At 51.1% G+C, this 27,927-nt stretch overlaps 1 protein-coding gene across 17 annotated transcripts in view; it reads right to left on the reverse strand.

The window, feature by feature from the left end:
- CNTN6 (contactin 6) overlaps nucleotides 1–27,927 on the reverse strand; it is a 470,116-nt gene that overhangs the window by 45,431 nt on the left and 396,758 nt on the right. For all 17 annotated transcript variants that reach the window (XR_011379688.1, XM_051831862.2, XM_051831866.2 and 14 more), the window contains 2 exons: nucleotides 3,781–3,965; nucleotides 240–376 (listed from right to left, as the gene is read on the reverse strand). Coding sequence is in view for 16 of the 17 variants with exons in the window: in XM_051831862.2 (XP_051687822.2) it covers nucleotides 240–376; nucleotides 3,781–3,965 (322 nt within the window). In the remaining variant the exon portion in view is untranslated. The remainder of the gene's footprint in view (nucleotides 1–239; nucleotides 377–3,780; nucleotides 3,966–27,927) is intronic.

Here is a 27,927-nt window from a genome sequence, read left to right on the forward strand (position 1 = left end):
AAACGCACGGAGGAAGTTGAGGATAGGGCCTGGAAACCTCGCAAGTTCCATGAAGTCAGCCAGGACGAGGCTGAGGCTGACATTAATGAGGACGTCTGACCCGCTGAGTGGCCTCCTACCACATCTTCTCTACACTTGATCTCCTCACCGAAAGATGAGAATGAGAGCAGGTGCCCTGTTTGCTTGAGGGTGAAGGAATCTGCGCCCCTCCCGTGCTTCTGTGAACACGAGCTGCTCACCTCAGGGTGGAGGGGCTCCCCGTTCTTGAACCAGGTGTACCACGGGCTCGGCTTTCCACTGGCTCTGCACTCCCAGAACAAGCTGTCGTAGATGGAGAGGTGTGTGTTTTGGATCTTTTGTTCCCATTCTGGAGGGGCTGAATAGAAAAAGGCAAGGCAATTATCAGCCACTAAACCACCTTCCAAGGGCTGTAGACCCTGGCAGGCTAAGGTTCATGGCCAGCGAGGCCACACCCACGCACTGAAGGTAGAACCCCAGGCGCTCCCAGGTGGGCGACTCCTGCCACACACCTCACCGGGCACTGGTTCATGCTAAGTGCCATCTCCACACCTTTGTGACAACGTGGCAGTGGTGGCAAAGATCAAAATGTAGAAGAGGGCAGAGAAGAATTCCACACTAAATTTCAGTGCATGGTCCAATAGGAAAAGTGACCCAAACCCAGATCCTCGGCGGCCACGTGTGGCTCCACCAGACACCGTCACTCCCCACAGCACCACCCATGAAGCACCGTGAGCCACGTCACGTTCTGATAGGGTGAGGGTTCAGGGTCCTGCAGATAACGCTTCACAGTGAACGGGAACTTCTGCGGTTGGATCAAGGTTCAGGAGCAAACTTTAGTTCAGGTCATAAATTTTTCGAAATCACGTTTTTCCATCTGAGAAATTTCTGCATAGAATGAGGTGAAAGGACAGTGGCACAGCTGATGTGACCCACGCACGCTGTTATCCTTACATCGTCCAGGGAAGCAGGTGAGAATCGCATGCCTCTGAATGAACCCTGGCATCGTCCCCATGGAGGTGACTGGAGACTGCGGGGTGTGCCGGCCACGCCCCCACCCTCCTCAGGCCCCAGGGACGTCCCAGCACCTGGTCTCCCCTTGGAGGCTCAGGCTGGGCCAAGCCAGAGGCTTCACTGGCACCTGGTCTCCCACTGCCCTCTGCCATGGGGTTTTGTGCAGATATTAGGTGCCCTGCTCCAGAGGTCGTGCTCAGAAACTAGAGGATCCCTGGGGCGAGGGACTGAGCTGGCCACCCCCCGGGCCATTTCACTCTGTCCCCTTGAAGAATCAGGAGGGTCAGTGACTGTGCACCTGGGTCGGGGGGGGGGGGGCATTCCCTCTGCTCCCAAGGCTCAGGCATCTCCAGGCTGGGGCTGCCGGGGGACTGAGAGGCCAAAGGAGCTGAGAGGAGGCAGGAGGTGCTGGAGGTGGCACCCACAGAGGGCGCTGCTGAGCTGGCCACCGCTCGGCCGTGGGACCAGAAGAGCACTCATTGCATGCGTGAAGTGGTGTCCACAGGAGACCCACGTCTGCCTGTCTCCTGGGCATTTCACCCTGCAAACCCCGCCTCCCCTAGGGTAGCAGCCCCTTCTAGAGTCGGGGGAACTGTGCTGTCACCAGGTGTGGAGGGCGGAAGGAGGTCTCGGGCCAGCTCTGTGGCTTCAGGACAATGCCCAGTCTCTGAACGGCCTTGAGGGACAGAGGAACTGGGTGTATCGGTGACACTGAACCCTAGCTGAGTTTTACTAACAGCATTTTCTTGGTAGTAGATAGTTTATCTGTTTATTTAGAAGTGTCCCTCATGTATGTTTGACCTAGGATAAGGAATATATGCTCAGATAGAATTAAATGGCTTGCAAAGGTCTGAGATGTACCTGTTTTTTTTGCTCAGTGCAGTATCTTAACTTTAAAACAAAACACTTTTTAAACACGCACATCCTTTGGTGTCTAGGATTCTGAAGAGCGAAGTTTCAAATCTTCAAATACAAGGGACATTTGAGCACTTGCAAGAAAGAACTTGGGATCTGAGGTCTATCAGACAGGCTCGAAGTTTAGATTTCCGTTTCTAAAATTCAGTTCTCTGAGCATCCTCTGTATTCTGTCACGGTAAGAGTACCTCACAGGCTTCTTTCAGGGTTTATAAAATACACAATACAGACAGTTATATAAGATTACGTGATTCTGATTTGTAATGTAAACCCAGTAATATAACAAAACTGAGGGACTCCCTGAGTTTACCAGGTATTATTCAGCTCTGAGGTGATTAAGCCAAATCTCTTCTCTTTTGGGAGCACTTTGGCAAATTAGTGAGCACGTGACTGAGGGTGCAATGATCGTCCTTCTGATCAGTTATCCACCGCTGCCCACAGGGACCACTTGGACCTACGAGCTGGCTAACGAGGTGGTGGGCCATGCCGCGTGACTGGGCTGGGACAGCACACCGGAAGCAGGCCAGAGAGAGGCGCCTCCGGGGCCCCTCTGGGGCCCACGCCATTGCACAGCTCATCCAGGGTCCTCACCCATTTATCTCCCACAGTTATTCAATAATGCCTCGTAGCATCATCAGAAAAATCCTACGAGTTACCATTTCCAGGTTTCCCTGTGAGCTAATGGTGGCAGGATGGGTGCAGAGGAAATCCCTCTTCGTGGGTTTCCCGTTTGTATGCACCTGTGTGTCCCAGCGCATCTCTAGGTTCTATCTCTGTCGCTGAAAAGAAACACGGAAAATTATCCGTGGCAAACAATCCAAAGCCTTTTAACATCTTGGTTCTCCTGAAAACTCTACGCTGCTTTCTTACTACTTTATTTGCAAATGATGCTGAATTCCAAGGACTTTGCTGTAACAAGTAGATATTACTGAAAAGAGTATTTTTCTCTCGGCTCATTGCTTAAACTGTAGGAGAATAATTGGTAGGAAATCACATACTGTATATAAAATAGTACTTTTCATTTCAGGCTAAAATTGGAAATTCTAAAGGAAATGGGAAGTAATAGGACCAAGGCGCACCGTGGTCTCCCCAGCAGACGCCCAGCCGGCACTGCTGGGAGGTCGGTACGGTGTCCGACACTTCACTTGTTTTCCAGAAAATGGCTATTTGCTTCAGCTACTTGATCACTGACTATAAATATGTCACATGGAGTAACTCTGACTGTGTGGAACACACGCTGCTAAAACATGCTGGATGCAGGTGCACTGGGTTAGCTACTATTTAAAAACACAGAACGTTTTCATAACTTGGAGGAGGTGTGTGGCTTATTTTATGTGAAACAGAACAAAATTTCAGGCAAGGATGTATCTGGCCTGGATGAAGGGAGACGTCAGAGAACTTGTAGACACTACACAGCCATCACCTCCCAAGCCCATGGCAGGCTCGAACACCTGAGACACACAGCGTCCTGCTTTGTCCATGACCTCTGCATGGGTGGGCAGGGCCTGCCGAACAGGAACCCCTGCTGCACGCCACCCTCGGACACCCCTCTTCCTGTCACTTCTCCTCCACTTGTAAAATCCGCCCGCTCCCAGCTAGGAGCGCTGCAGGCTGATCCACGTGACTTCACGGGATCAGCTGTATAGCCTTATCCAAGCAGCTGGGACAGCACCAGCCCGTGCAGAACACCTAGGCTGAACGCCGCCCCCACCCGCCATCACGGCAAGGCATCCGAGGCGGAAGTGTGCCTCCCCGAGTCCAGGCTCAGCACCGTCAGCGTGTACTACAAGGGGCAGCACCAGACATTCCGCACACTTTTAGAAGTTAGCTCACCGTAGAAAACGAGTTGACCTTTCGCAAGGTTTCTTCCTCGCAGGTTGCCCGCCGCGCACTCGTAGACGCCTTCGTCTTCTTGCTGGAAGTTCGGGATCTCCAGGAGAGCTTGGGACTTGCTGAACCGGACTTTGCCTGGCAACGGGCTTCCGTCCAACCTCCTCCAGCTAATATCAGGGACCGGACTAAACAGTGAAACCTCATCAGAGCAGAAGGCACTTTTGTTGTACAGCAGCAGAATACAGTAGGGCCATCCTCAAAGATGACTCCCAGCGAAGCACTTCAGCCCACCGCGCTGCCACTCGCGCTGGTCAGGCAGCCAATCATTCACCATGCACGCAGCTGTGGTTTGCTTAAGCCTTGCTCGGGGCTACCATGGGCAGTGACCGTACTGTGGGCAGGGGATGCACCCGGTGAGAACACACGGCACGTTCTCTGTCCTCCTGTTTGCTTACAGACCGGGAGAGAAACATTTCCTGGACAAACAGTGGAAGCAGATAAATCTGCAAATTGAACTCAGTGATCAAAAGGAAACAGGGTGAAAAGACAGGAGACGAAATTGGTTTAAATGTGGTGGCCAAGAACCTCCTTTGTGGGGGCCAGACAAGCCTCTGCAGGCACTTACAGACTGAAAGGACAGGTGCAGACCCCTCTACAGCTGAATCTACAGGACACGCGGGATGGACTGCACCATTAGCCGGTCTGCACAAGCTGTGACAATGTACCCACTGCTGTTGGTCATTACTTTCTTGGAGGAAGTCAGTCTCATATCCTCAGCCTAAAGTGGTATCTTCAAAGATCATGAAAGTCAACTTTATAACAGGCAACCGAGTATCTAACAACAAGCAAGGGAAGCCCACGGTTTGGAAAGCCCCAAACACAGGCCATAGGCCAAGTCCCCACAGGTACACGCTAACAGGTGACGCTTTGTAGGGTGCGGCGGCCGTCTGTTTACGCTCTCTTCCTATGGTCAAGCCTTCCCGCACTTGCCTCTAGACCTTCAGATGATGGAAACAGCTCAAGTGAGTTTGCAAAGTCAGCGAGGAAGCCCTGCAGAGGACGCAGGGTCTCCTCCAGCCGTCAGAGGCGGCAGGGGCGGCCACAGCACAGGCGAAGCAGCAGGAGCAGCAAGAACCGCAGTGGGCAGTGAACTAGGAAGGGGCGGGACCAGACGGGCTCCAGCTGCACCGGAGCTGAGGAAGCCCAGGACAGGGACTGACGCACACAGGGGACCGTGCAGAAACTTCATCACACACAGCTGTCAAAAATCCGCGTGCGAGAATTAGCAGAGAGTGAAAGACAAAACAAAGCAAACGATCAAGCCAGGTTTAGATTTCGTCCCTTTAGAAAGCCTCGCGGCCCACCGCAAATCCAGGCTGACGTTCAGTCAACCGGCATATTCCAGGCAACAGCTACCCTCAGGAACAGATCTTCTTATCCACTGGTTTTATCAAACCTCTACAGGAAAGCAGGCTCACAAACAGAGATGGTGAATTCTGCGGCGTGCACGGTGGCGCTCAGCTTTCAAACGCGCGTGGGCTCTGTGTGTGAACCCAGAGCCGCTGCCGGCAGTGGGAGGTGGCGATTTCAACGCCTTCTAACTTCCTCTCCCTGCTTATTTCTGCTCCCCATCATGCTCCCACAATGCAGATGCATTAGCTGTGCAGTAAAAATGTTCTAAGAGAATTAATTCACCCAGAGAAAAATAAACAGCGGCTCTGAGGCTCGGCTGAATTCATGGTTTTGGTATCTGTTGATGATAGTATTTCTGCCGTTTATGACAAACACACGGAGAGTATTTAACTAAAAGCTTTTAACCTACAACAGTCCAACAAAAATTTAAGTAAAAATTGAGTGTTCTTTCTACAGTTGCCTATTTTTATTTTGTTTATTTATCTGAAGACAGACAGAGAGAGATCCCATCTGCTGCTTATTTCCCAAGTGCTGGGGCTGGGCTGGGACTACAGCCAGGAAGCAGGAACTCAAGCCCGGCCCGCGTGGACGGGGCAGGCCCCAGTATTGGAGCCATCAGCGCTGCCCCCGCCAGGGTGTGCACTAGCAGGAAGCTGCAGTCAGCAGCTGAAGCTGGGACTGAATCCAGGCACCTTAGCCAGAGCCTACAGGCCACTGCTCCCTATCTGTAGCCATCTACATTAGGATCGTGAAGACAGACGTCAACTACTTTGCATAAGCAGATACCTAAGTAATGGACAGCGCTGACGGCAGGTGCGTGCCTGTACAGGGTGCACACCCGCTCTCTCAGTCACTGCGCAACAGCCCGGACAGAGCTTAACTCAGAAGCTTGGCTGAGGTCAGTCCCAGGCAACGCCCACCCCACACCGTGGGTGCATCCCCACAGACGGTGCCAAAGAGCATCTTCACCGTGAGCGACCCACGTGTGCAGGCAAAATGAACGACTTCAACCAGTTCCAGCTATTCCCATCTCCCCAGAGAACAGAGCTCGGGGACATCACTGGAGCCTCACGGACAGGGACCTCTCAGGAGGAGCAGGGGGCGCCCCAGGGAGGCCCACCCCCCAACAGGGGAGTGGACAGCAAGGGTCCCAGTGAGCTTTCACCTGCCACAGCAGCACCTGCGTGTCCGCCTGGCCACTGCCCACAGGCTGCCGTGGTCAGCCTCACCCTCCTGGAGAGCTGAAGGCACCTGGGGTTCAATGGCCCCAGCAGCCCCTCCTGACAGCCTGGTGGCCTCCTGGGCTCCCTGCTCCACACCTCTGGCTGTGACCCCTCCCTTGTCCCAGTTCCCACTGTCCCGAGCGGACACCCCCACACAGAGAAGTCTGCAGGGCTGAACTGCAACATCACACATGACAGCAAAGGGGTAGCACAGCCCTCGAAGGAGCCAGACGAGCTCACGAGAGACAGTGAGGCTGGAAGCTGGCCTGCTTCGGGGAGAGCTGCGAGAGGGGACGTCTCCCCAAGCATCCGGGCAGCAGTGCCCCCAGACGGGAGAGAAGCTTCCAAAGCCAGAGCTGACGCAGAAGAACCTTAGAGTGCGTCCTTCACACACCTCGAGCAAGTCGTGCCTGATGACAAACCAAATTAAATACATCTTTCTCTGAACATCTCCGTCAATACATTCCATTTTTGTCTTATGCCCAATTTATTCATTTTCCTGCCACTTTCAGCTCAAAGAGACCTGACAGACAGACTCGGAACGCCTCAGTCCAAACACTGGTGAGGCCAGGGTCCGTCGGGCAACTGCACCACACGGTGTGGGGGCCACTTCTCTCCTAGGGTTTATGCTCTGGGTGCTCTGGGATCCTGCAGCCACTAAATCATCAAAAACAATGATTCAAGAAGCTGTAGAAGATGTAGCAAGTGTATTTCGTGGCTACATTTCATGGCAAGAAAATATCTAATGGGAGAAAAATTGAGCAGTTTTGAAGATGTCATGATTCTTAATTAAACATTCAGATGTTTTCTATTACTGCACAATATACATGCCACTTTCTCCTTGACCATCACGGGTAATGCAGAATAGAGAGTAAATGCAAAACACAAGATATTTAAGTGTTTATGCCTTCTAATAAATATCCCCCATTTTATCCTCGAGACGACGATGAACTCTAAATTTTGACCCTGTTCTGAAAGAATGCCAAAGGGGAGTGAGGGAGGAATTGGAGCCCATGAACAACTTGTCTCGGTGGTGAGCTTTAATGTTTTTAAGGCAGGATTATTTTAAATGCAGAGTGACAGCAAGGGACACACACAGACGCACGGAGAAAGAAAGAGAAAGAGAGACAGAGATCTTGCATTTAGCAATTCACTCCCCAGAAGCCCAAAACAATCGGCTCATTAGATCATTAATGCAAGTTAATTTTTCCAAGATTGGCCATTCTACATAAATAATAATTGTAATAAAGTCCAAACAGTATAATACTAATTAGGTAAGCAGAAGGGATGTGGCTGTTACCCTTAGAGACATTTTGTTGCAGGTTGTTATGAATTTATAAACCACAGAATGCAATTAACACTACTCAGTAACCCACAGGAGTACTGTGAGGACCAATAGATAACCCACAGTAGTACTGTGAGGACCTCTAGGTAACCCACAGGAGTACTGTGAGGACTCTAGGTAACCCACAGGAGTACTGTGAGGACTCTAGGTAACCCACAGGAGTACGGTGAGGACCTCTAGGTAACCCACAGGAGTACGGTGAGGACCACTAGGTAACCCAGAGGAATACTGTGAGGACCACTAAAAACCCACAGGAGTACTGTGAAGACCACTAGATAACCGACAGGAGTACTGTGAAGACCACTAGGTAACCCACAGGAGTACTGTGAGGACCACTAAAAACCCACAGGAGTACTGTGAAGACCACTAGATAACCGACAGGAGTACTGTGAAGACCACTAGATAACCGACAGGAGTACTGTGAGGAACACTAGGTAACCCACAGGAGTACTGTGAGGACCACTAGGTAGCCCACAGGAGTACTGTGAGGACCACTAGGTAACCCACAGAAGTACTGTAGGGACCACTAGGTAACCCACAGGAGCACTGTGAGGACCACTAGGTATCACACAGGAATACTGTGAGGACCACTAGGTAACCCACAGGCGTACTGTGAGGACTCTAGGTAGCCCACAGGAGTACTGAGAGGACCACTAGATAACTGACAGGAGTATTGTGAGGAACACTAGGTAACCCACAGGAGTACTGTGAGGGCTCTAGGTAACCCACAGGAGTACTGTGAGGGCTCTAGGTAACCCACAGGAGTACTGTGAGGACTACTAGGTAACCCACAGGAGTACTGTGAAGACCACTAGGTAACCGACAGGAGTACTGTGAGGACTCTAGGTAACCCACAGGAGTACTGTGAAGACCACTAGGTAACCGACAGGAGTACTGTGAGGACCACTAGGTAACCCACAGGAGTACTGTGAGGGCTCTAGGTAACCCACAGGAGTACTGTGAGGGCTCTAGGTAACCCACAGGAGTACTGTGAGGACTACTAGGTAACCCACAGGAGTACTGTGAAGACCACTAGGTAACCGACAGGAGTACTGTGAGGACCACTAGGTAACCCACAGGAGTACTGTGAGGACTACTAGGTAACCCACAGGAGTACTGTGAGGACTACTAGGTAACCCACAGGAGTACTGTGAGAACCACTAGGTAACCGACAGGAGTACTGTGAGGACCACTAGGTAACCCACAGGAGTACTGTGAGGACACTAGATAACCCACAGGAGTACTGTGAGGACTCTAGGTAACCCACAGGAGTACTGTGAGGAACACTAGGTAACCCACAGTAGTACTGTGAGGGCTCTAGGTAACCCACAGGAGTACTGTGAGGACCACTAGATAACCCAGAGGAATACTGTGAGGGCTCTAGGTAACCCACAGGAGTGCGGTGAGGACCTCTAGGTAACCCACAGGAGTACTGTGAGGACCACTAGGTAACCCACAGGAGTACTGTGAGGACTCTAGGTAACCCACAGGAGTACGGTGAGGACCTCTAGGTAACCCACAGGAGTACTGTGAGGACCACTAGGTAACCCAGAGGAATACTGTGAGGACCACTAGGTATCACACAGGAGTACTGTGAGGACCACTAGGTAACCCACAGGAGTACTGTGAGGACACTAGATAACCCACAGGAGTACTGTGAGGACTCTAGGTAACCCACAGGAGTACTGTGAGGAACACTAGGTAACCCAGAGGAATACTGTGAGGACCACTAAAAACCCACAGGAGTACTGTGAAGACCACTAGATAACCGACAGGAGTACTGTGAAGACCACTAGATAACCCACAGGAGTACTGTGAGGAACACTAGGTAACCCACAGGAGTACTGTGAGGACCACTAGGTAGCCCACAGGAGTACTGTAGGGACCACTAGGTAACCCACAGGAGTACTGTAGGGACCACTAGGTAACCCACAGGAGCACTGTGAGGACCACTAGGTATCACACAGGAATACTGTGAGGACCACTAGGTAACCCACAGGAGTACTGTGAGGACACTAGATAACCCACAGGAGTACTGTGAGGACTCTAGGTAACCCACAGGAGTACTGTGAGGACTCTAGGTAACCCACAGGAGTACTGTGAGGACACTAGGTAACCCACAGGAGTACTGTGAGGACTACTAGGTAACCCACAGGAGTACTGTGAGGACTCTAGGTAACCCACAGGAGTACTGTGAGGAACACTAGGTAACCCACAGGAGTACTGTGAGGGCTCTAGGTAACCCACAGGAGTACTGTGAGGAACACTAGGTAACCCACAGGAGTACTGTGAGGACCAATAGATAACCCACAGGAGTACTGTGAGGACTCTAGGTAACCCACAGGAGTACGGTGAGGACCTCTAGGTAACCCACAGAAGTACTGTGAGGACTCTAGGTAACCCACAGGAGTACTGTGAGGACCACTAAAAACCCACAGGAGTACTGTGAGGAACACTAGATAACCGACAGGAGTACTGTGAAGACCACTAGGTAGCCCACAGGAGTACTGTGAGGACCACTAGGTAACCCACAGAAGTACTGTAGGGACCACTAGGTAACCCACAGGAGCACTGTGAGGACCACTAGGTATCACACAGGAATACTGTGAGGACCACTAGGTAACCCACAGGAGTACTGTGAGGACTCTAGGTAACCCACAGGAGTACTGTGAGGACTCTAGGTAACCCACAGGAGTACTGTGAGGACCACTAGGTAACCCACAGGAGTACTGTGAGAACCACTAGGTAACCCACAGGAGTACTGTGAGGACTCTAGGTAACCCACAGGAGTACTGTGAGGACTCTAGGTAACCCACAGGAGTACTGTGAAGACCACTAGATAACCGACAGGAGTATTGTGAGGACTACTAGGTATCACACACGAGTACTGTGAGGACTACTTGGTAACTCTTCATGTACTTAACACACTGTTCAGCACACATGAAATCATGTCTGAGTGTTGACGGTACCACTGATGAAACTGTCAGGACCACTACAATGTGACTGCCGTCATTTGAAAGCATGGATTGGCATACAGCATACACTGTCATGCACTATATATATTTATATGCATTTGTTTTCTGCTCTGTTAGAGCCTCATATGACAGGCATGCAACATAAATGAATCAGGTGTCATTCACAGCCTGGAGCCACATCTCCACACCATGAACACAGGGCTACCCATGCCTGCTCCCTGCCTGCTGCCGCCTGTCGCCATGGCTGCTCTGACACAGGCCAACACAACGGTCGTGTTCACTGCGCACGGCGAGGGATCCTGGCTGAGACATCTGTGCTGCTGTGGAGGGCATTCCACCCACCCGGCTGACGGGCTCAGGAGTGTTGCCATGGCGAAGGGAATGTGACAGGCTCCCCCAAAGCAGACAAGCAGACGGCAATCCCAGACACTGCTCAGTGCTTCAGCGTTCTTGGGAGGCTCGGCCTGCTTTGTCCATGTCCATCTCACCAGCAATGCAATATTCACGGGTGCATTTTGTTTCAGAAAGTTAATGTATTAAGCACACTAAGAGTGCCATGGAGCAAGTGAGGGAGACTACTGACAAGTCTGGGAACTCTGCCTGATGGAGCCAAAACAAAGGGCTGTTCCATCAGCCCAACTGCAGAGGGCAGCCTTCTCTGCCAACATCCCCCCTTCATTCCAACGCCCTTGCCCCCACCCCTCCCCGCATCCCCCCCCTTTTTTTTTTAATTTTTTGACAGGCAGAGTGGACAGTGAGAGAGAGAGACAGAGAGAAAGGTCTTCCTTTGCCGTTGTTTCACCCTCCAATGGCCGCCGCGGCCGGCACGCTGCGGCCGGCGCACCGCGCTGATCCGATGGCAGGAGCCAGGAGCCAGGTGCTTTTCCTGGTCTCCCATGGGGTGCAGGGCCCAAGCACCTGGGCCATCCTCCACTGCACTCCCTGGCCACAGCAGAGAGCTGGCCTGGAAGAGGGGCAACCGGGACAGAATCCGGCGCCCCGACCGGGACTAGAACCCGGTGTGCCGGCGCCGCAAGGCGGAGGATTAGCCTAGTGAGCCGCGGCACCGGCCTCGCATCCCCTTTTTTTAAGAAAAGGAGCTAGGATGCAAATCTTGGTGCAGAAGTCCAGCCTGAAGCAAGCATCTCACCCAGCACTTTGCTCAGACCTTGGATGATGGCTGACGGGTTCAGGAGCGTTGTGCTCTCAAAGGAACAATGCAAAGTCCTTCCTGCCTGGGCTCCTATTTTCTCTGTCAAGTGCACCTGAAATGTGAGTCCTCACAGTTGGGAAATCCTGATTGATAGGTGATAAAAACAGGGTTTTCTCCAACTCTGGTGTTGTGCTTCTTAAACACACAGTGCCATAACTAAGGGCTTCCACTCCTCTGACATCGCTGCTTTTACAGACCAAGCATCCTAGCAACGTTATCTGAACACAGGGAACACATCTGTTAGCCACCTGGCCCAGTCTAGACTTGGAAGTTAAATTCAAGCTCTCCACACTGCAGTAGGAACTGAGCTTCTGTTCCATACTTTAAGACCATAAACAGAATTGTCATTGCTAGTGTCATTTGAGAAAGCTTGTATTTCTCCCCTGGATTTTTCAAAAGATTTTTTATTTTATTTATTTGACAGGTAGAGATATGGACAGTGAGATGAAAGACAGAGAAAGGTCTTCCTTCCATTGGTTCACCCCCTAAATGGCTGCTAAGGCCAGTGCACTGTGCCGATCTGAAGCCAGGAGCCAGGTGCTTCTCCTGGTCTCCCATGTGGGTACAGGTGCCCAAGCACTTGGGCCATCCTCCACTGCCTTCCCAGGCCACAGCAGAGAGCTGGACTGGAAGAGGAGCAACCGGGACTAGAACCCGGGGCCCATATGGGATTCTGGTGCCGCAGGTGGAGGATTAACCAAGTGAGCCACGGCGCCAGCCCCACCTGGATTTCTTAAACCTCATTATCCATGGCTTAAATACAGGCCACATTGAGTTTTTAACTGTCGCTCCCCCTCTTCGTGGAGGAACGACACAGGACCCTGCACTGTTCTTTCGTCTGCTCGGCCCTCCCCGGGTTTGCTGCTGGTTCTTCCCGGGTTGGCTACTATCCCTTCCACCTCCGTGGAAGGGCAGTTCCCCCTGGCCGCATTCCCCACTTCCGCAGGGGAGCGGCACACCGCCGGCCGGGTCTCTCGGGGGCTGCACGGGTGTTCCTTCAGCTAGATGTTCCCCTTAGATGTTCCTGGTGCATGCCGTCTCTCTCCTCCTTTATAGTCCTCCTCCGCCAATCCCAACTCCGCTGCCCACACGCCGAGTACGCTGCTCTCCTCCAATCAGTAGCAAGTCCTGCTGTTTATTAGTTGAACTGGAGGCAGCTGTGTAGAAGCTGTTTCCCTTCTCAGCGCCATATTGTGGGAGAGCAGATGCATAGAATAAGTCTTAATTCCAGTAACTCAGTCTAGTCTGAGTTGCTCCCCACATTAACTAGAGACTGGTACAGAGAACCACTTTCTTAAGATGCTTGTATTTGGGGTTATTCTTAACTTGAATCTCATTTCAGGAAATCCTGTCAGTAGCTATTTTCAGTCTCCGAGAGCAAAAAAGAATGACAAAACCAGCCAAGAATGCCTCTGTTAAATTCTTGGATGCTTCAGCACGAAGCCTTCATTTTTAAACTGGAAATATTCAAACACAGAGCCTGGAGTGCAAGGCCGTCCTACGGGGATAGAACGTGGACTCATTCATGAGCTCCACATAAAGCAATCTCATGGCTAGAGACAGAGGACACCATTGAGCAGTCTAAAGGAACTTCTCATTCTGCACTGCTGTGGGCTAAATGCTTGTGTGCCCCCACCATGGACAGAATCAGCACCCTTAGGAAGCAGGCCCTGGGAGGCCTGGCACTTCCACCAGGAGGGAATATCTAGAGTAGGTTCTATCCACGAACCCGAGCGGGACCCTCCAGGCTCCAGGCTGCGGACGCTCCACTCCGGGACTTCTAGTCTCCACTGTGCTGTTGTGGAGATGCCACGCAGTGCAGACCCTGCTTCGCGCAGGAGGAAAGCTGACGAGGTGCACGCCTTAGCCTGCACTGGACACCCAGCTCCTATGGACGACTGAAAAGCCACAGATGGTCCACTCGGACCAACAGGGGCAGCAGGACAGCACCTTGGCTGGGAGTGACAGGACACTGGCAAAGCGAGGGGCTGCTTTAGAGGGACCAACCTGCTCTGAGCCTGCGTTTTCCCTAGACAGCAACGGCCACAGGAGAAGACGCAACAGGAATGTCACTGGGAGTACACTCTGCAAGGCCACGCTCACCATCTGAAACCTGCTCATCATCATCAACCCTGATATAGGGAAGTAAAGGAGACACTGCACACGGCACGTTCACATTTAAGTGCTCCACCCTTGCTGTATCTCACGTCTTCTGAGCACATGTCACATGTGAGCACTGTGCCAGGGGCTCCACCAAGACCACACCGACCCCAGGAAACCGAACGGCTGCCCTCGTGTGCAGATGAGTGGACTGGGACCAGCACAGTCGGGTGATGTGCCCAGTGCCACGGAATAGATTCAGTACAAGAATCCGAGCCAAAGTCTGCCAGTAGAGACTGGACCATAAACCAAGGTTAGGGTGCTCCCGCAGGCACTGATGGTTACAGACGGGAGTGAGCCTCACCAGTAAGCATGAAAATGACAGGTGCTTGGCAATCAATCCTCGCCGAATCCGCCAGGGTGCTCCGTGACCAGCACAGAGAATTAACTGTGTCCAAGTAAGAATGTGAAGTCATAGAATCATATCATTGTTGTTTTTTAAACATCTTGTGACAACTCCAAATTCCTGTAAAGCTGAGAGATGGGCTGCAGGTGAGCTGCAAAATAAGAAACTAGTGGCTTGCTCTCTGCCAGATCTTCCAGCCTGGACGTGCAGTCTTCCCTCCCTGCGACTACCAGCACCTTAGAAGGAAGAAGGAGAGAGGAGGAAGGGCTGCTTCCGAATCTGTGTAGACTCATTTGGTAAAGAATGCCCCCATATGAGCACCAGTTGGAGTCCTGGCTGCTCCACTTCTGATCCAGCTTCTTGCTAATGCACCTGGGAAAGCAGAAGATGGCCCAAGTGCTTGGACCCCTGCACCCACATGGGAGACCCGGATGGAATTCCAGGCTCTGGATCCTGGCTTAGCCGGTCTAGCCCCAGCTGTTGTGGCCATTTGCAGAGTGAATTAGTGGATGGAAGATCCTCTCTGTCTCTCCCTCTTTCTCTGTAACTCTGCCTCTCAAACAAATCTGAAACAATAACGTCTGACAAAGCAACGCAGAGGAAGCTTGATGCATACTGGCAAGGAACTGGACTTCACCCAAAGTTATGGGAAAGGCAGGCAGGCCAGCTCTCACTCTCACAGTCACACCGTGTCGGGGATCTCCTGGTACAGTAGTACGGCAACAGGAAGCAACACTACAGACTACAGAGGTGGGAGAGGAGGAAACGGAGCTGCTTTTGCTCACAGATGTCATTGTAAAGCTCTAGACACCAACGGAAAATAATTTCAGAATTAATAAGCCATTTTCGCAAGGTCGCAAGATACAAGGTTAATATAACAAAGTCAATTACTTTCCTTTACTCTAGCAATGAACCACCGGAATTTGAATTAAACAGTTAAAGTGCAATTAAAAATACAATTTGTATTAACACTATAAAATAAAATACTTAGGTTTAATTATAACATAACACATACAGAATCTGTATGTAGGAAACCACAAAACAGCCATGAAAGCAATGAAAGAAGATCTAATTAAATAGAGAATTACTCTGTGTTCATGAACTGGAAAACTCAATACTGTTAGCATGTTATGTCTTCCAAACAGATCAATGAATTCAATGCAATTCTAAGCAAAACTCCAGCCACCTATTTTATGGATATAGATAAAGTGATTCTAAACTCTGCACAAGAAAACAAAACAGAATGAAGAAAGAATGGGCCACACGGTACCAGAGAACAATAAACCTGGAGCCCTGCCAGCATTCCACTGCAGGGACTTCACGAAGCCACAGCAGAGCAGACAGGGTCAAGACAGCAGCGGCACAAGGAGCAGCCCAGGAACAGACGGACACAGATGCAGACAACACGCATTTGGAGAGCGAGCAAAGGTAGCACAATGAAGAAAAAGTTATCAACAAACACTGGAACAATCAGACGTTCATATGCTGTGAAGTCAGTCTAAACACGGATTTCACACCTTTCACAAAAAAAATGCAAAATGGGCCATAGCCCAAGAGGTAAAACACAAAACTACAGACTCCTAGAGGATGACAGAGAAGTCTAGGTGACACTGGATAGTGTGATGAGCTTTTACATTAAATATCAAAATCATGATCATTAAAGAAAAAAATGCTATGTTAGACACCAGTAAAATTTTCAAACATACGTAGTGTGAAGGATGCTGTTAAGAGAAAGAAAACACAACTCACAGATCGGGAGAAATAGCTGATAAAAGACTTGTATCCAAATATACAGAGAACTCTCAAAATTCAGTAATAAGAAAATAAATGGGGCCAGCACTGTGGCACAGCAGGTAAAGCCACCACCTGCAGTGCCGACATCCTATACGGGTACTGGTTTGAGTCCCCGCTACTCCACTTCCAGTCCAGCTCCCTGCTCACGCATCTGGAAAAGCAGAAGATGGCCCAAGTGCTTGGCCCCTGTACCCCATATGGGAGACACAGAAGAAGCTCCTGGCTCCTGGGTTCAGTCTGGCCCAGCCCTGGCTGTTGCAGCCATTGGGGAATGAATCAGCAGATGAAGATCTCTCTCTCTCTGTCTCTCTCTTTCTCCACTTTCTCCATAATTCTGACTTTCAATTAAGTTAATAAAAATTGTTTAAAGAGGTAAATGTCCCAATGAGAAAGCAGGTAAGAGATCTGAACAAACATTTTACCAAAGTAGATCCACAGATGGCAGAGAAGCATATTAAAACATGTTTGACATCCTTCATCTTTCAAGAATTCCAAATTAAATTAACAGCGAGGAAGTACCCACCCATTGGAGCAAATCAAGCTTTAAAAACACAGTGTCAAAGGCTGGTGTGGCGTGCAGTAACAGGGCTCCAGTTCATCGCGAGTAGGGTGCCGAGCAGCGTGGCCCTGAGAGTGGACGTGGTGCATGTCCACTCTCAGGAGGGAGAAGGGCAGAGTGGCCCCGTGGAGGGAACAGGACTGGAGGCCCAGCAGCAGCGCTGATCTCGCCTACTGCAGCCCAGTCAGCCGCGCAGAGACGCTGGCTGGTGTGCGCCGTGACAGGCAGTGCAGGCACACAGTGTCCCGCTCTGGCATCTGAGGGGGCACGGAAACGGCCCTGCCTAGCAACGATGCCCGAGCACCCAGAGACTGGTTCCCAACACCATTCTCCAATGTGTTGAACCAGAGGTCCGGAGGGGCCCATGAGAAATCATGGATCCCTGTCTGGGGCAGGAAATAAACAAGGTACACCCAGGCCGTCTTGTGGGAAGACAATGAGGGCCCTGAGGGCACCCCACGGGACCCAGGACAGCTGACAGGGCTCCCAGCAGCAAACCCGAAATAACCTGAGAAGCAAACACTGAATAATACTGGATCACAAGCAAAGTAGGAAGTGCGTGTTCACAGGTGAGTCTCCCGTGATACAGAACTGAGAATCGGTGGGTGGGGGAGGACAGCGGTGGGCGGGGAGTGCCAGCTCCCCTCACGAGGTGCGTCTTCCCGAGCCACCTGATGGTGGAGACCCTGACAGAACTCCTCCCACCGGGGAGCAAGGCCAAGGGCAGTGCACAGGCCTCTGCCTGACAGAGCTGCGTCCCTGCGATGCCTTACTGTGCATCTTCTTCCCCCTCAAAACCTGCTGGAAAAATCCCAGCAGCAGGGACCCCCTTCCTCCAAAATGCCCAGACCATGAGAAGCCGATCAGCCAACGGAGACTTCGGGGACAACAAAACCCTGGGCGGCGTGGATGGGACCCTGGACCTTCGCAGCAGCCACGCACACGTGAACAAGTCAGCACGAGTTCAGCAACACAGGCTCAGCAGTGCTAATGAAGGCCACACCACGTGTGCTGCGGGAGGGAGGGGAACCCGCCCAGCAGCCACACGGAACCTCTGCACTGCTGGCTCGCTCTTCTCCTCTAGAGCTGTTACCAAAAGTGCACTCGCAGGAATTATCAGGCAAAGGGGAAAAAGAAAGGAAAAAAATGCCCCTGTGTTAAGATACAAAGGAGCCCTGAAATAACAGCCTGATGGTCACTCTACCCAAGGAGCTGTGAGTGACCTTCACCAGCCTGCTCTGAACAACGGCAGCCTGGGAAAGGGACCCACAGAGCCCCAGGGGCAGACGCTGGCGGCTCCAGCCGTGAGGTCTGGAAGTAGAGAGCTGCGCCCTTGAGAAACAAGTGGTCACACGTCATCAGCATCCGCGCTGCTTCCTTCTGCCGGCACGCCCCTAGGCCTGCACAGACGCTTAACTTCCCAGGGATGCCTGGCACCCCCTCGAGGAATCCCTCCGTGCCAACTGACCGACTAAATGAAGGAACGGAGGAATTACTGACTGAATGAGATATTCGACAAGTATTTGCTGATTATTAAATAATTGGTATTCAATTTATTAAATGAATAGGCGAGGGAATGCCAATAATCCTTACAAATCTTAAGTACAGAAATTGAAAATGATAGATCCAGTACCGTGGGGAAGTTCCGAAGACCGTTAACTCTAAAGTGTAACACAGAAACCCACTTCTCTCCCTCACGTGGTCTCCTTTTTACCTTCTCAGCTGAAGCACCTTGATAATTCTTAGGGCAAATAAAACACCTACCATCTACTGACTGCCTACCATGGGCCATGTACTCCAGCAAGAGAACTTGATAGTACTTTCAGACCTCCCAACAATCTTCCATATCTATCTATCGATCTATCCGTCTCTATCCATCCAACTACATCAATCTATCAGCTATCTACCCATCCATCTATATACCATCCATCAACCTACCTATCTAAATCTATGTCTTTACATCATCTATGTTCATCATATCAACCAGTCATCTATTATCTATCGACCCATTCACCAGCTGTCTTTGCATGTATCCTCTATGTCTCGGAGACATCTATGTATCTACAACCATCTGTTTATATTCCCATCCAAATATGTAACCATCACCTATGTATCCATCCATCTCTTCAGACATCCATTTGTGTAACATCCAACTGCATCTATCATCTGTCTATCAATCTATGCATTTATTTTACACACATAAGAAAACTGTTAGAGTCATTCACATATTGACAGAATAAGTCAGAATTAAGCATCTATATCTTTGAATTCAAAAGCCATACTCTTTTTGGAAGACCATGTTCCCATCAAACAGTGGTCAATGCACTAACAAATCACTTATCGCTAGTATGTGTATGCATGTGTGCATGTGTGTGCACACGCACAAGCGCATGGGCACATGCCTGCATTTTGGGAATTAATGTTTCCTTTGAGTTTGTAAGCAACAGGCTTGCAGATTTGTCAGATTTCAGATTTGCATGCATGACCAACAACAGTGGCAGTTCTACAGAGTTCACTACTGTATGTCACACCAAGCAATACGATGTCAAGTTAGAATGCAAAACCACTGCCAAGAACCTAGAGTCTGGGGCAAACAGAGCAAACCGGATGTCAGAAGAGATGCTGGTGGTGTTTTTTTTTGTTTGTTTGTTTTTGTTTTTTCTTTTTTGTTTTTTTTTTGTTTGTTTGTTTTGTTTTGTTTTTTTTTTGACAGGCAGAGTTAGACAGTGAGGGAGAGAGACAGACAGAGAGAAAGGTCTTCCTTTTCTGTTGGTTCACCCTCCAAGTGGCCGCTACGGCCGGTGCGCTGCGCCGATCTGAAGCCAGGAGCCAGGTGCTTCTCCTGGTCTCCCATGGGGTGCAGGGCCCAAGCACTTGGGCCATCCTCCACTGCACTCCTGGGCCACAGCAGAGAGCTGGACTGGAAGAGGGGCAACCAGGACAGAATCCGGCATCCCAACTGGGACTAAAACCCGGGGTGCTGGCACCGCAGGCAGAGGATTAGCCAAGGGAGCTGTGGTGCCGGCCATAGAGATTCTGTTTTCTGCTCACTCATTCAACCTGGGAAGCAGGGGAGACCACTCAGGAGACACCTGATTACTACCGTAATGTCTACCTGCTTAGGAAAAAAGGTCCAAGACCTGAGAAGTGCCCACACCTACCTCCCCTGAAAACAGGAGCACCAGTGAAACAGGAGGCGTTCCTGAGGCTCCAGCTGCAAAGCATCCACGCACGTGAGAAGGAAAGCAGGTGCGGTGTTGCAGCTTCACCGGGTAAAGCCACTGCCTGCGATGCCAGCATCCCACATGGGCGCAGGTTCAAGCCCTGGCTGCTCCACTTCCAATCCAGGTTCCTGTTAGTGCGCCTGAGAAAGCAATGGAAGATGGCTGGGGAGTGGACCGGAGGATGGAGGATCTCTGTCTCTCCCTCTCTCTAACTCTGCCTTTTAGATGCAGAAAAGAAGAGGGGGAGGAAGAAGAAGAGGAAGAGGAGGAGGAGGAGGAAGAGGAAGAAAAGCAAACACTGTACGAGTTCCCTGACCTCGGAAAGTTCTGGAACACCTAAAATACCACGAGATTTCAAATGTACTGTTTGGCATTAGTGGCCAAGCCGGGTACAACTGTCTTCATAAATAAGAAAAATGAGGAGGACGTAGAAGTGCACACGAAGCAGTCCTTGGTGCGAGGTTCCCCAGCGCACAGGGACACTCAGCGCAGCTGCGAATTCTACTTACATTCCAGAACACGGACAGCAAAGTTACCAAATGAAGATTCTGGAGACGGAAGCTCCGCCAGCTGTGTACTACAGCAGCCAGGGCTGTGGGGACACCGATGTGGCTTTCACGAAGCGCAAAGGCCCACTGTTGCCTCCACGGGTCCCGTCAGTGAGCCTGCCTTTGGGTGGCCCCTGGATGCAGGGTTTCATGGGGAATTTCACAACAACACTGGTTTGCAGGTCGCATAATTAAGAGGCTGTCATGTCAGACCAGTGGGACAAAACCAGGAGTCGTGAGTCCTGAGCGTGTCAGCTCTGAAACCCCAGCGTAGAAAGTAAGCTTCACATACCTAGGGTTGTGCAAAGGAAGCTCACACAGCTGCAAGTGTGCCTGAATGAGTTCATGTTCACATTAGGCCATGGAACACCTGAGGCAGGCTCCCCAGGGCTCCCCCCTGCACTCCCCATCTGCACGTCGCAGCCGCCTCCCCTGCCACACACGGTGTCTCCCAGCTGCCCCTCAGCCGTATGACACAGTGTCCACTGCCACCCTCACATATAACCCAGTGGGCTGTGTGCCCCTCGGGAACCCTGAGCAATCCTACCACACTCAAGGCTTCTCATTAAAACACTGCTTTGAGGTTTATCTTTTGAATTTTTGTTATATTTAATATACAGAATTAAAATTTGCTTGTTGCTGAAGTATTGAAGATAACACAATTGGTCAACACTTCCATCATCCCATTTCCCAGATAAAACATTTGCTCAATTTTGTGTGAACTTTGAAGCCTTTTCTAGTATCCTATTTCCACACTGAAGGCCCCAGTACCTCTGCATATGAAGGGCTAACCCATAGAGCAAAAGGAAAATTCAAGGTTAGTGGCAACAGATTATGAGCATGAATTTTGAAGTCAGAATCCAGGAGATGTGAATTTGAATCCCAGATCTGCAGCTTACGTGTGTCCATGCACTTCCCCGGTCGCTCTACTTGCCTTCACATTTTTCATTAAAAAATCATCCCTGGCTGGCGCCGTGGCTCACTAGGCTAATCCTCCGCCTTGCGGCGCCGGCACCCCGGGTTCTAGTCCCGGTTGGGGCGCCGGATTCTGTCCCGGTTGCCCCTCTTCCAGGCCAGCTCTCTGCTGTGGCCAGGGAGTGCAGTGGAGGATGGCCCAGGTGCTTGGGCCCTGCACCCCATGGGAGACCAGGAGAAGCACCTGGCTCCTGCCATCGGATCAGCGCGGTGCACCGGCCACAGCGCACCAGCCATGGCGGCCATTGGAGGGTGAACCAACAGCAAAGGAAGACCTTTCTCTCTCTCTCTCTCTTACTGTCCACTCTGCCTGTCAAAAAATAAATAAATAATAATAATAATAATCAATCACCCCTGACTTTGAGCCCTGTGGGTGCACCGAGACTGCGCCTGATCTCGTGCTGCACAGAGCAGAAAGCGGGCCAGCATGTGAACAAAAGCCTCTCCAGAGGTACCACCCCGGCAGCGAGGCCGTGGTGCCTGCCGCAGGGGAGCAGATGAAGTCCTCGGTGGCCGCGGCTTTCCGTCTGGAGGCTTTTCGAGACCAGGGCAGTGCCGGATGGCTGCGTGGAGTCGTGGAGCTGACGGCAGCTGGGAACTGCAGGACAGAATTGAGGACAGGCTGTGACACAAGGGAGCACGCCCCAGAGGGCTGCCCGGGAGTCTCCCACGAAGCACAGAGCTCACGCAGGGCCGGAAGGCGCCAGAGCTCCGCCACGCCTGGAAGAGAAGTTTGCCAATGTCTGGAGCGCTCAGTGAGCACACAGCGCAGCACTCCTGAGCGCTGCTCTGAACCCACTCAGAAAGCTCAGCACCGTCAGGTGGGGGCGCAGTCTCCAGACTTCCAATCAGAGCCAAGTTCAACAATCTTCATATAAGAAGCCATCATCCAGCATTCAATGACGGGACAATTTGCACATCTAGATGGCAATAAAAATTACCAGATATGCACATGAGCAGGTAAAATGAGACCCATGAGTAGCAGCAAACACAGCCCACGGACACAGACGTATGGCTGCTGGAAATGATGGGATTAGCAAGGTTTTCTCCTCATCAAAACGGCTCCGTGCGGTGGCAGGGAAGCGCAGCTCAGATAACTGCCGTCCTCAGCCTCACAACACAGCACACAAAATCGCCAATTCCACAAGAAATTCTAGACCCGGACACCACAGCTGCCAAAGACCTCTGCCTGGTGCACCACGTCAGTTTCACAGAAACCTTCCAGGCATGTTAAGGAAAACTGTCTGAAGAGACAAAGTGGCCATCAAAATCAGACCCAAATATGGCGAAGACCTCTGACGGGTTTTCAAATGAAAATAGTCATTATCAGATATAAAGCTGCTATTATCAGACACGGTGACTAAAACTGTTACAGTTAACATGCTGTCCTATGCGACAGAGCACAGAGGAGGAAACCCTAAGAAAGGACCCAAAGGAGAGCAGAAACAAAATTCACTGCAAGGCAAACCAGGGGAGCCTCTGAGGAATCCGATGGGGCCGGACAGGGGGAGGGGAGCCAAGTGGGGTGAGAGGAGACAGCAGTGGAGCTGTCAACTGAACAGCAAAACGACAACGAAGCAAACAACCAACCAGATTATATCTGCACGAGATGAACCACGCACTGGGAAAACCAGAGGTGGGAGAAAAGGAGACAATAACTACTTGGAGCAATGGCTGAAATATTTCCAAAATTAATGACAGAGAGAGAAAATCAGGGACCCAGGAAGTGCCAAGAACAGCAAGCAGGGCGAATGAATGCCAGAACAGGAAAAAAGGGGCATTTCCCGTGACGCGAGCAGATCTGTGGGGCACACGCACTCCCCTGAACTTCAGGCTGCTTTTTTTTATTCTAATAAAGCTTTTTAGAATAAAGCTTTTAAACAATGAGCTCTGGACCCGGTCAGCTGCCTTTGCCTCTTCCCTCCTGTCCAGGTGTTCACACCCTGGCTTCCTCCCTCCCTCTCCTCTCCCCTCCTGTCTGGGTGTTCACACCCCGACTTACTCCCTTCCTCTCCTCTGCCCTCCTCTCCGGGTGTTCACAGCCTGACTTCCTCCCTCCCTCTCCTCTCCTGTCTGGGTGTTCACAGCCTTTCTCCTTCCCCCTCCTCTCCCCTCCTGTCCGCGTGTTCACAGCCTGACTTCCTCTCTCCCCCTCTCCTCTCCCTGCCTTTCCAGGTGTTCACACCCTGACTTTCTCCCTCTCCTCTCCCTGCCTTTCCAGGTGTTCACAGCCTGACTTCCTCCCTCCCTCTCCCATCCTGTCCAGGTGTTCACAGCCTGACTTCCTCCCTCCCTCTTCTCTCCCTGCCTTTCCAGGTGTTAACACCCTGACTTCCTCCCTCCCTCTCCTCTCCTCTCCTGTCCGGGTGTTCACAGCCTGACTTCCTCCCTCCCTCTCCTCTCCCTCCAGCCATCTAGTAACATATGCAACCCTTGTTTGGTGACTGTTCCGAGACACCACTGAGGCTGGTCGTGAGCTGGTCAGGAAATGTAACGAGAGAAAACACAGCTGATTTCCTCCCCGCACAAAGCAATCCATGTCGCTGAGGTCTGAGTTGATGGAACATCTCTCAGGGGTGAAGAACCTCACTCTGATGGATCAGGACAAAGATTCTCCACATTTGGGGGAAAATACAACTAAAGCCAAATATCGCACAGTGACATCTTCACAAAGAGATGTCCGAGAACGTGATTTATAACTACATGCAACTGAAACGGAGTCTCCAGAAACACTTGGCAGGAAGCCTGTAAGTGCAGATGTAGAACTGGAAAAGCAGGAAGTATGATCTTCCTATTTTGGGATTGCCAGTTATACCAATAACATAATTTTCTAGCAAATGTGTTGTTTTTAATATTTGTCCATTTTACGTTTGCAATTTTGAAAAAGTTGGCTTACTTGTATTTGGTATATGTCAAAATGTACCATGGGCTAAGAAACATTTTCAGTATTTTTCAATGTTTCAAACACAGTTGAGGTGTCTTGTGAAAACTGCACAAGCACACACAAAACCCTTGGGTGACAGCGCACATTTGCAGGTTTGTCGAAAGACACACAGCGTTTTCACACAGCTTGTCCACCTGCAGACGTGAGGACCGCGTCTGTGCTCCAGTCTCACGAAGCCCAGGTCTCTTGTGCTGGGCATCTTAGTACGAGCACCCGGCCCAGGGGCCCCCGGGACCACCGTGCTCCACCAGTGACGGAGTCAGGCGCTGCCGGCACGCATCAGGTCTCCAGGTCTCAGGGGCAGCCTGTGCAGCCGAGTCTCTGGATCGCCTGCGGATGTTCTGAGACGTGAGGAGTCTCCGCCAGCACCTCCCTCGACCGGCTGCTGTGCTTCCTACGCAAGGTGCTTTCAGGCTAAGCCCTGCTTTATCAACCAGGGTGCCTTTGGACAGATTCATCAGATTTTAATGTTCTAAGAGTTCTTTTAAGCTAGTATTTTCCCAACTCAAATTTTTCTAGGTCATATATTGCTAGTTTGAATTTTATCAGTAAATTTAGGAACCACCAGAGGCTTTTAAGATTTTAAATTTTACCTTTAGCGAATTAACTGGATGCCAGTTTTTAATGTGTTGACTGTTTCTACCTTCTCTTATTTAACATGTCGTTGAAAAACCATACGCTTACCAAGAAACGCACACACAAAGAGCTCTTGGTCCTCTGACCACACTCTTATCTGCCGTCCACGTTAGGGCAGCACTTTCCTTGTCCCAGGAGTCCTCACCACTCCCCCCTTCTCACTTCTTCCCAAGTCACTCCTGTTCCTCACATACCCCAGGGCTCCACTGGTCTTCCCTGGGAGGCCAACCCACTCCTCCACATCCTTCCAGAACACTCTTTGTGCTCACTGTGGGTCAAAACGGGGAAGTCAAAGGGCACCTCTCAAGGGCAGGGTCCGAGTCTGCTGGCTCTGTTTTCTTCCTCCCTTCTCTCTCCCAATTACGCAATTTCCCAGCAAGTCAGGCAGCACGGGGGGTGTGGATGTTTAACAACATTCTGAGGGGAATAAATATATTCCCCAAAGTACTGGCTAAGTTACGACTTGTCATCCATCTGCGTGTGTGTGTGTGTGGAGACAGAGAGAGAGCATGGATATGAATACGGCAGAGTGTCGCAGCCAGCACTCACCTCTCCCATGGGTCTGCAGAAAGTGCAAATACACGAGGTCACAGAGACCAACGCCGAGCAGAGCCACGACGGCGGCCACCTGCTCTCGCCTTTGCTCACCTTTCACCCAGACTCACCTCCGCCCGCCCCGCAAGGTGGTCATCACTCAGGCAACGGAGGAGGGGTGGGCAGTGGGGAGAATCAGAGTTGCCCTAGTCTGATCACCCTGGAACTCAGAGGTCAGACACGTGGGAGAATCAGAGTTGCCCTAGTCTGATCACCCTGGAACTCAGAGGTCAGACACGTGGGAGAATCAGAGTTGCCCTGGTCTGATCACCCTGGAACTCAGAGGTCAGACAAGCGGGAGAATCAGAGTTGCCCTAGTCTGATCACCCTGGAACTCAGAGGTCAGACATGTGGGGAGAATCAGAGTTGCCCTGGTCTGATCACCCTGGAACTCAGAGGTCAGACACGTGGGAGAATCAGAGTTGCCCTGGTCTGATCACCCTGGAACTCAGAGGTCAGACACGCGGGAGAATCAGAGTTGCCCTAGTCTGATCACCCTGGAACTCAGAGGGAACTTCCCGTCTGGTTCAGAATCAGTCAGTCCCCACTCAGGGCCTGAACCCCAGCCCAGGGCTACAGGGCTCTGCATTCACAGCACAGGTGCGTAGGTGCCCTGCTGACGCCTGCAGGTTGTGAACATGGAAATTCATGTTTCCCAGCAACCACACAGCTCCGGAGAAATCAGGAACTGAATCTGCCTCCGGTGATTTCAAAAGCAGTTATCTTACCATTTACTCCAAAGTTCCTAAATTCAGAATTTAAAATCAAGTGGGCCTACACTCGAATCCTTCTACCTCCTCTTAACAGAAGCAGGAAGCTGAACAGGTGACGGAGCCATGCAGAGCCTCAGGTTCTCCCATCTAATGAAAGAGAACACAGCGTACCCCGCAGGTGTCTGAGCAGACACGCGTGTCGTCAGCTTGAATCACATGCTGCATGCATGACGCTGTCTGCATTAGACGCTGGAGGGGGCCCCAATACTTTCAGAGTCACGCCTATGTCAGAGCACCCCCGAGTAATGCACCAACTATGATGGACTAGCTGTGGAAAATCCTTTCAGACGATGCTTTAAATGAATTTTCTTTTTAAAGGACTCATCTGATTCTCCAAGTATTTTGCTGGCAAACATCTGACATTCTGTCAACTTTAATTTCTAGGGAGGCTTATAAACAGTGAAAGTGCACCATGTCCTAGGAGGCAAGCAAACAAATAAAAACTGACTTAAAAACCTTTCTTTAAGTTCCTTTCTTTAAAAAAGAAAAAAAGATTTATTTGTTTGTAAGTCAGAATTACAGAGATTGGGGGGCGGGGGGAGAAACCGACCTGCCACCCACTGGCTCACTCCCCAGATGGCTGTAATGGCCAGGGCTGGGCCATGCTGAAGCGCAGAGCCAGGAGCTTCATCCGGGTCTCCCATGTAGGTGGCAGAGGCCCAAACACTTGGGCTATCATTTTTCCCCAGGCCACTTGAAGGGAGCTGGATTGCAAGTGGAGCAGCCAGGACACAAGCCAGTGTTCATACGGGATGCGGGCATCGCATATGGTCACTTTATCTGCTAGGCCACAATGCCAGTCCCCAACTGTCAGCTCCTTAAGAATCATTTAATCAGCAAGTTATTATCTACTGGACAAATACCATGAGACCAGCACTGCATGAAAATAAAACCCTGTTTCCAAAATGAATGACCTGAGACATCTGATTCAAAGATACACAAAATTCATCCCCAGGAAAGAACTCAAAGGCTGAGCACCCAGAGGTATTGGAAGGCCTGAGCCTCTCTCGCTGAGAAACACAGATCTCTAAGCTGCTTCCCAGGGTTTGGAAAAGAAGTCACTAGATCAGTGTTTCTGGCTGTGAGGGCCACACCTGGGGCTGAAAGACGGCCCTCTAGCCCAGGGGTAGTGGCTGCTCTTGCCACTGCGTGTCGTGTGGACAGTCCCGTCCCGCGGCGTGGAACGCACTGCACTGACAAGCGGTGAGGCTGGCCTGGGAGTACGCAAGAGATGGAGAAATTAAACCCAACCAGAGCCAGCACCGGAACCAGCGACGTCCCAGTTACCCGCATGCACACCGGCGCCACCATGGCCGGCTCCAGTCTGTCTGCTCTTCTCCCCTGCTGCCTCCCGACCTTCATGGGCACAAACATGAAACCTGAACATCACCAACAGGCACAGAGACATCCTCCATACTCACACGA

Source organism: Oryctolagus cuniculus, chromosome 10 (genome assembly GCF_964237555.1).
Source record: "Oryctolagus cuniculus chromosome 10, mOryCun1.1, whole genome shotgun sequence".
NCBI classification, from domain to species: Eukaryota; Metazoa; Chordata; class Mammalia; order Lagomorpha; family Leporidae; genus Oryctolagus; species Oryctolagus cuniculus.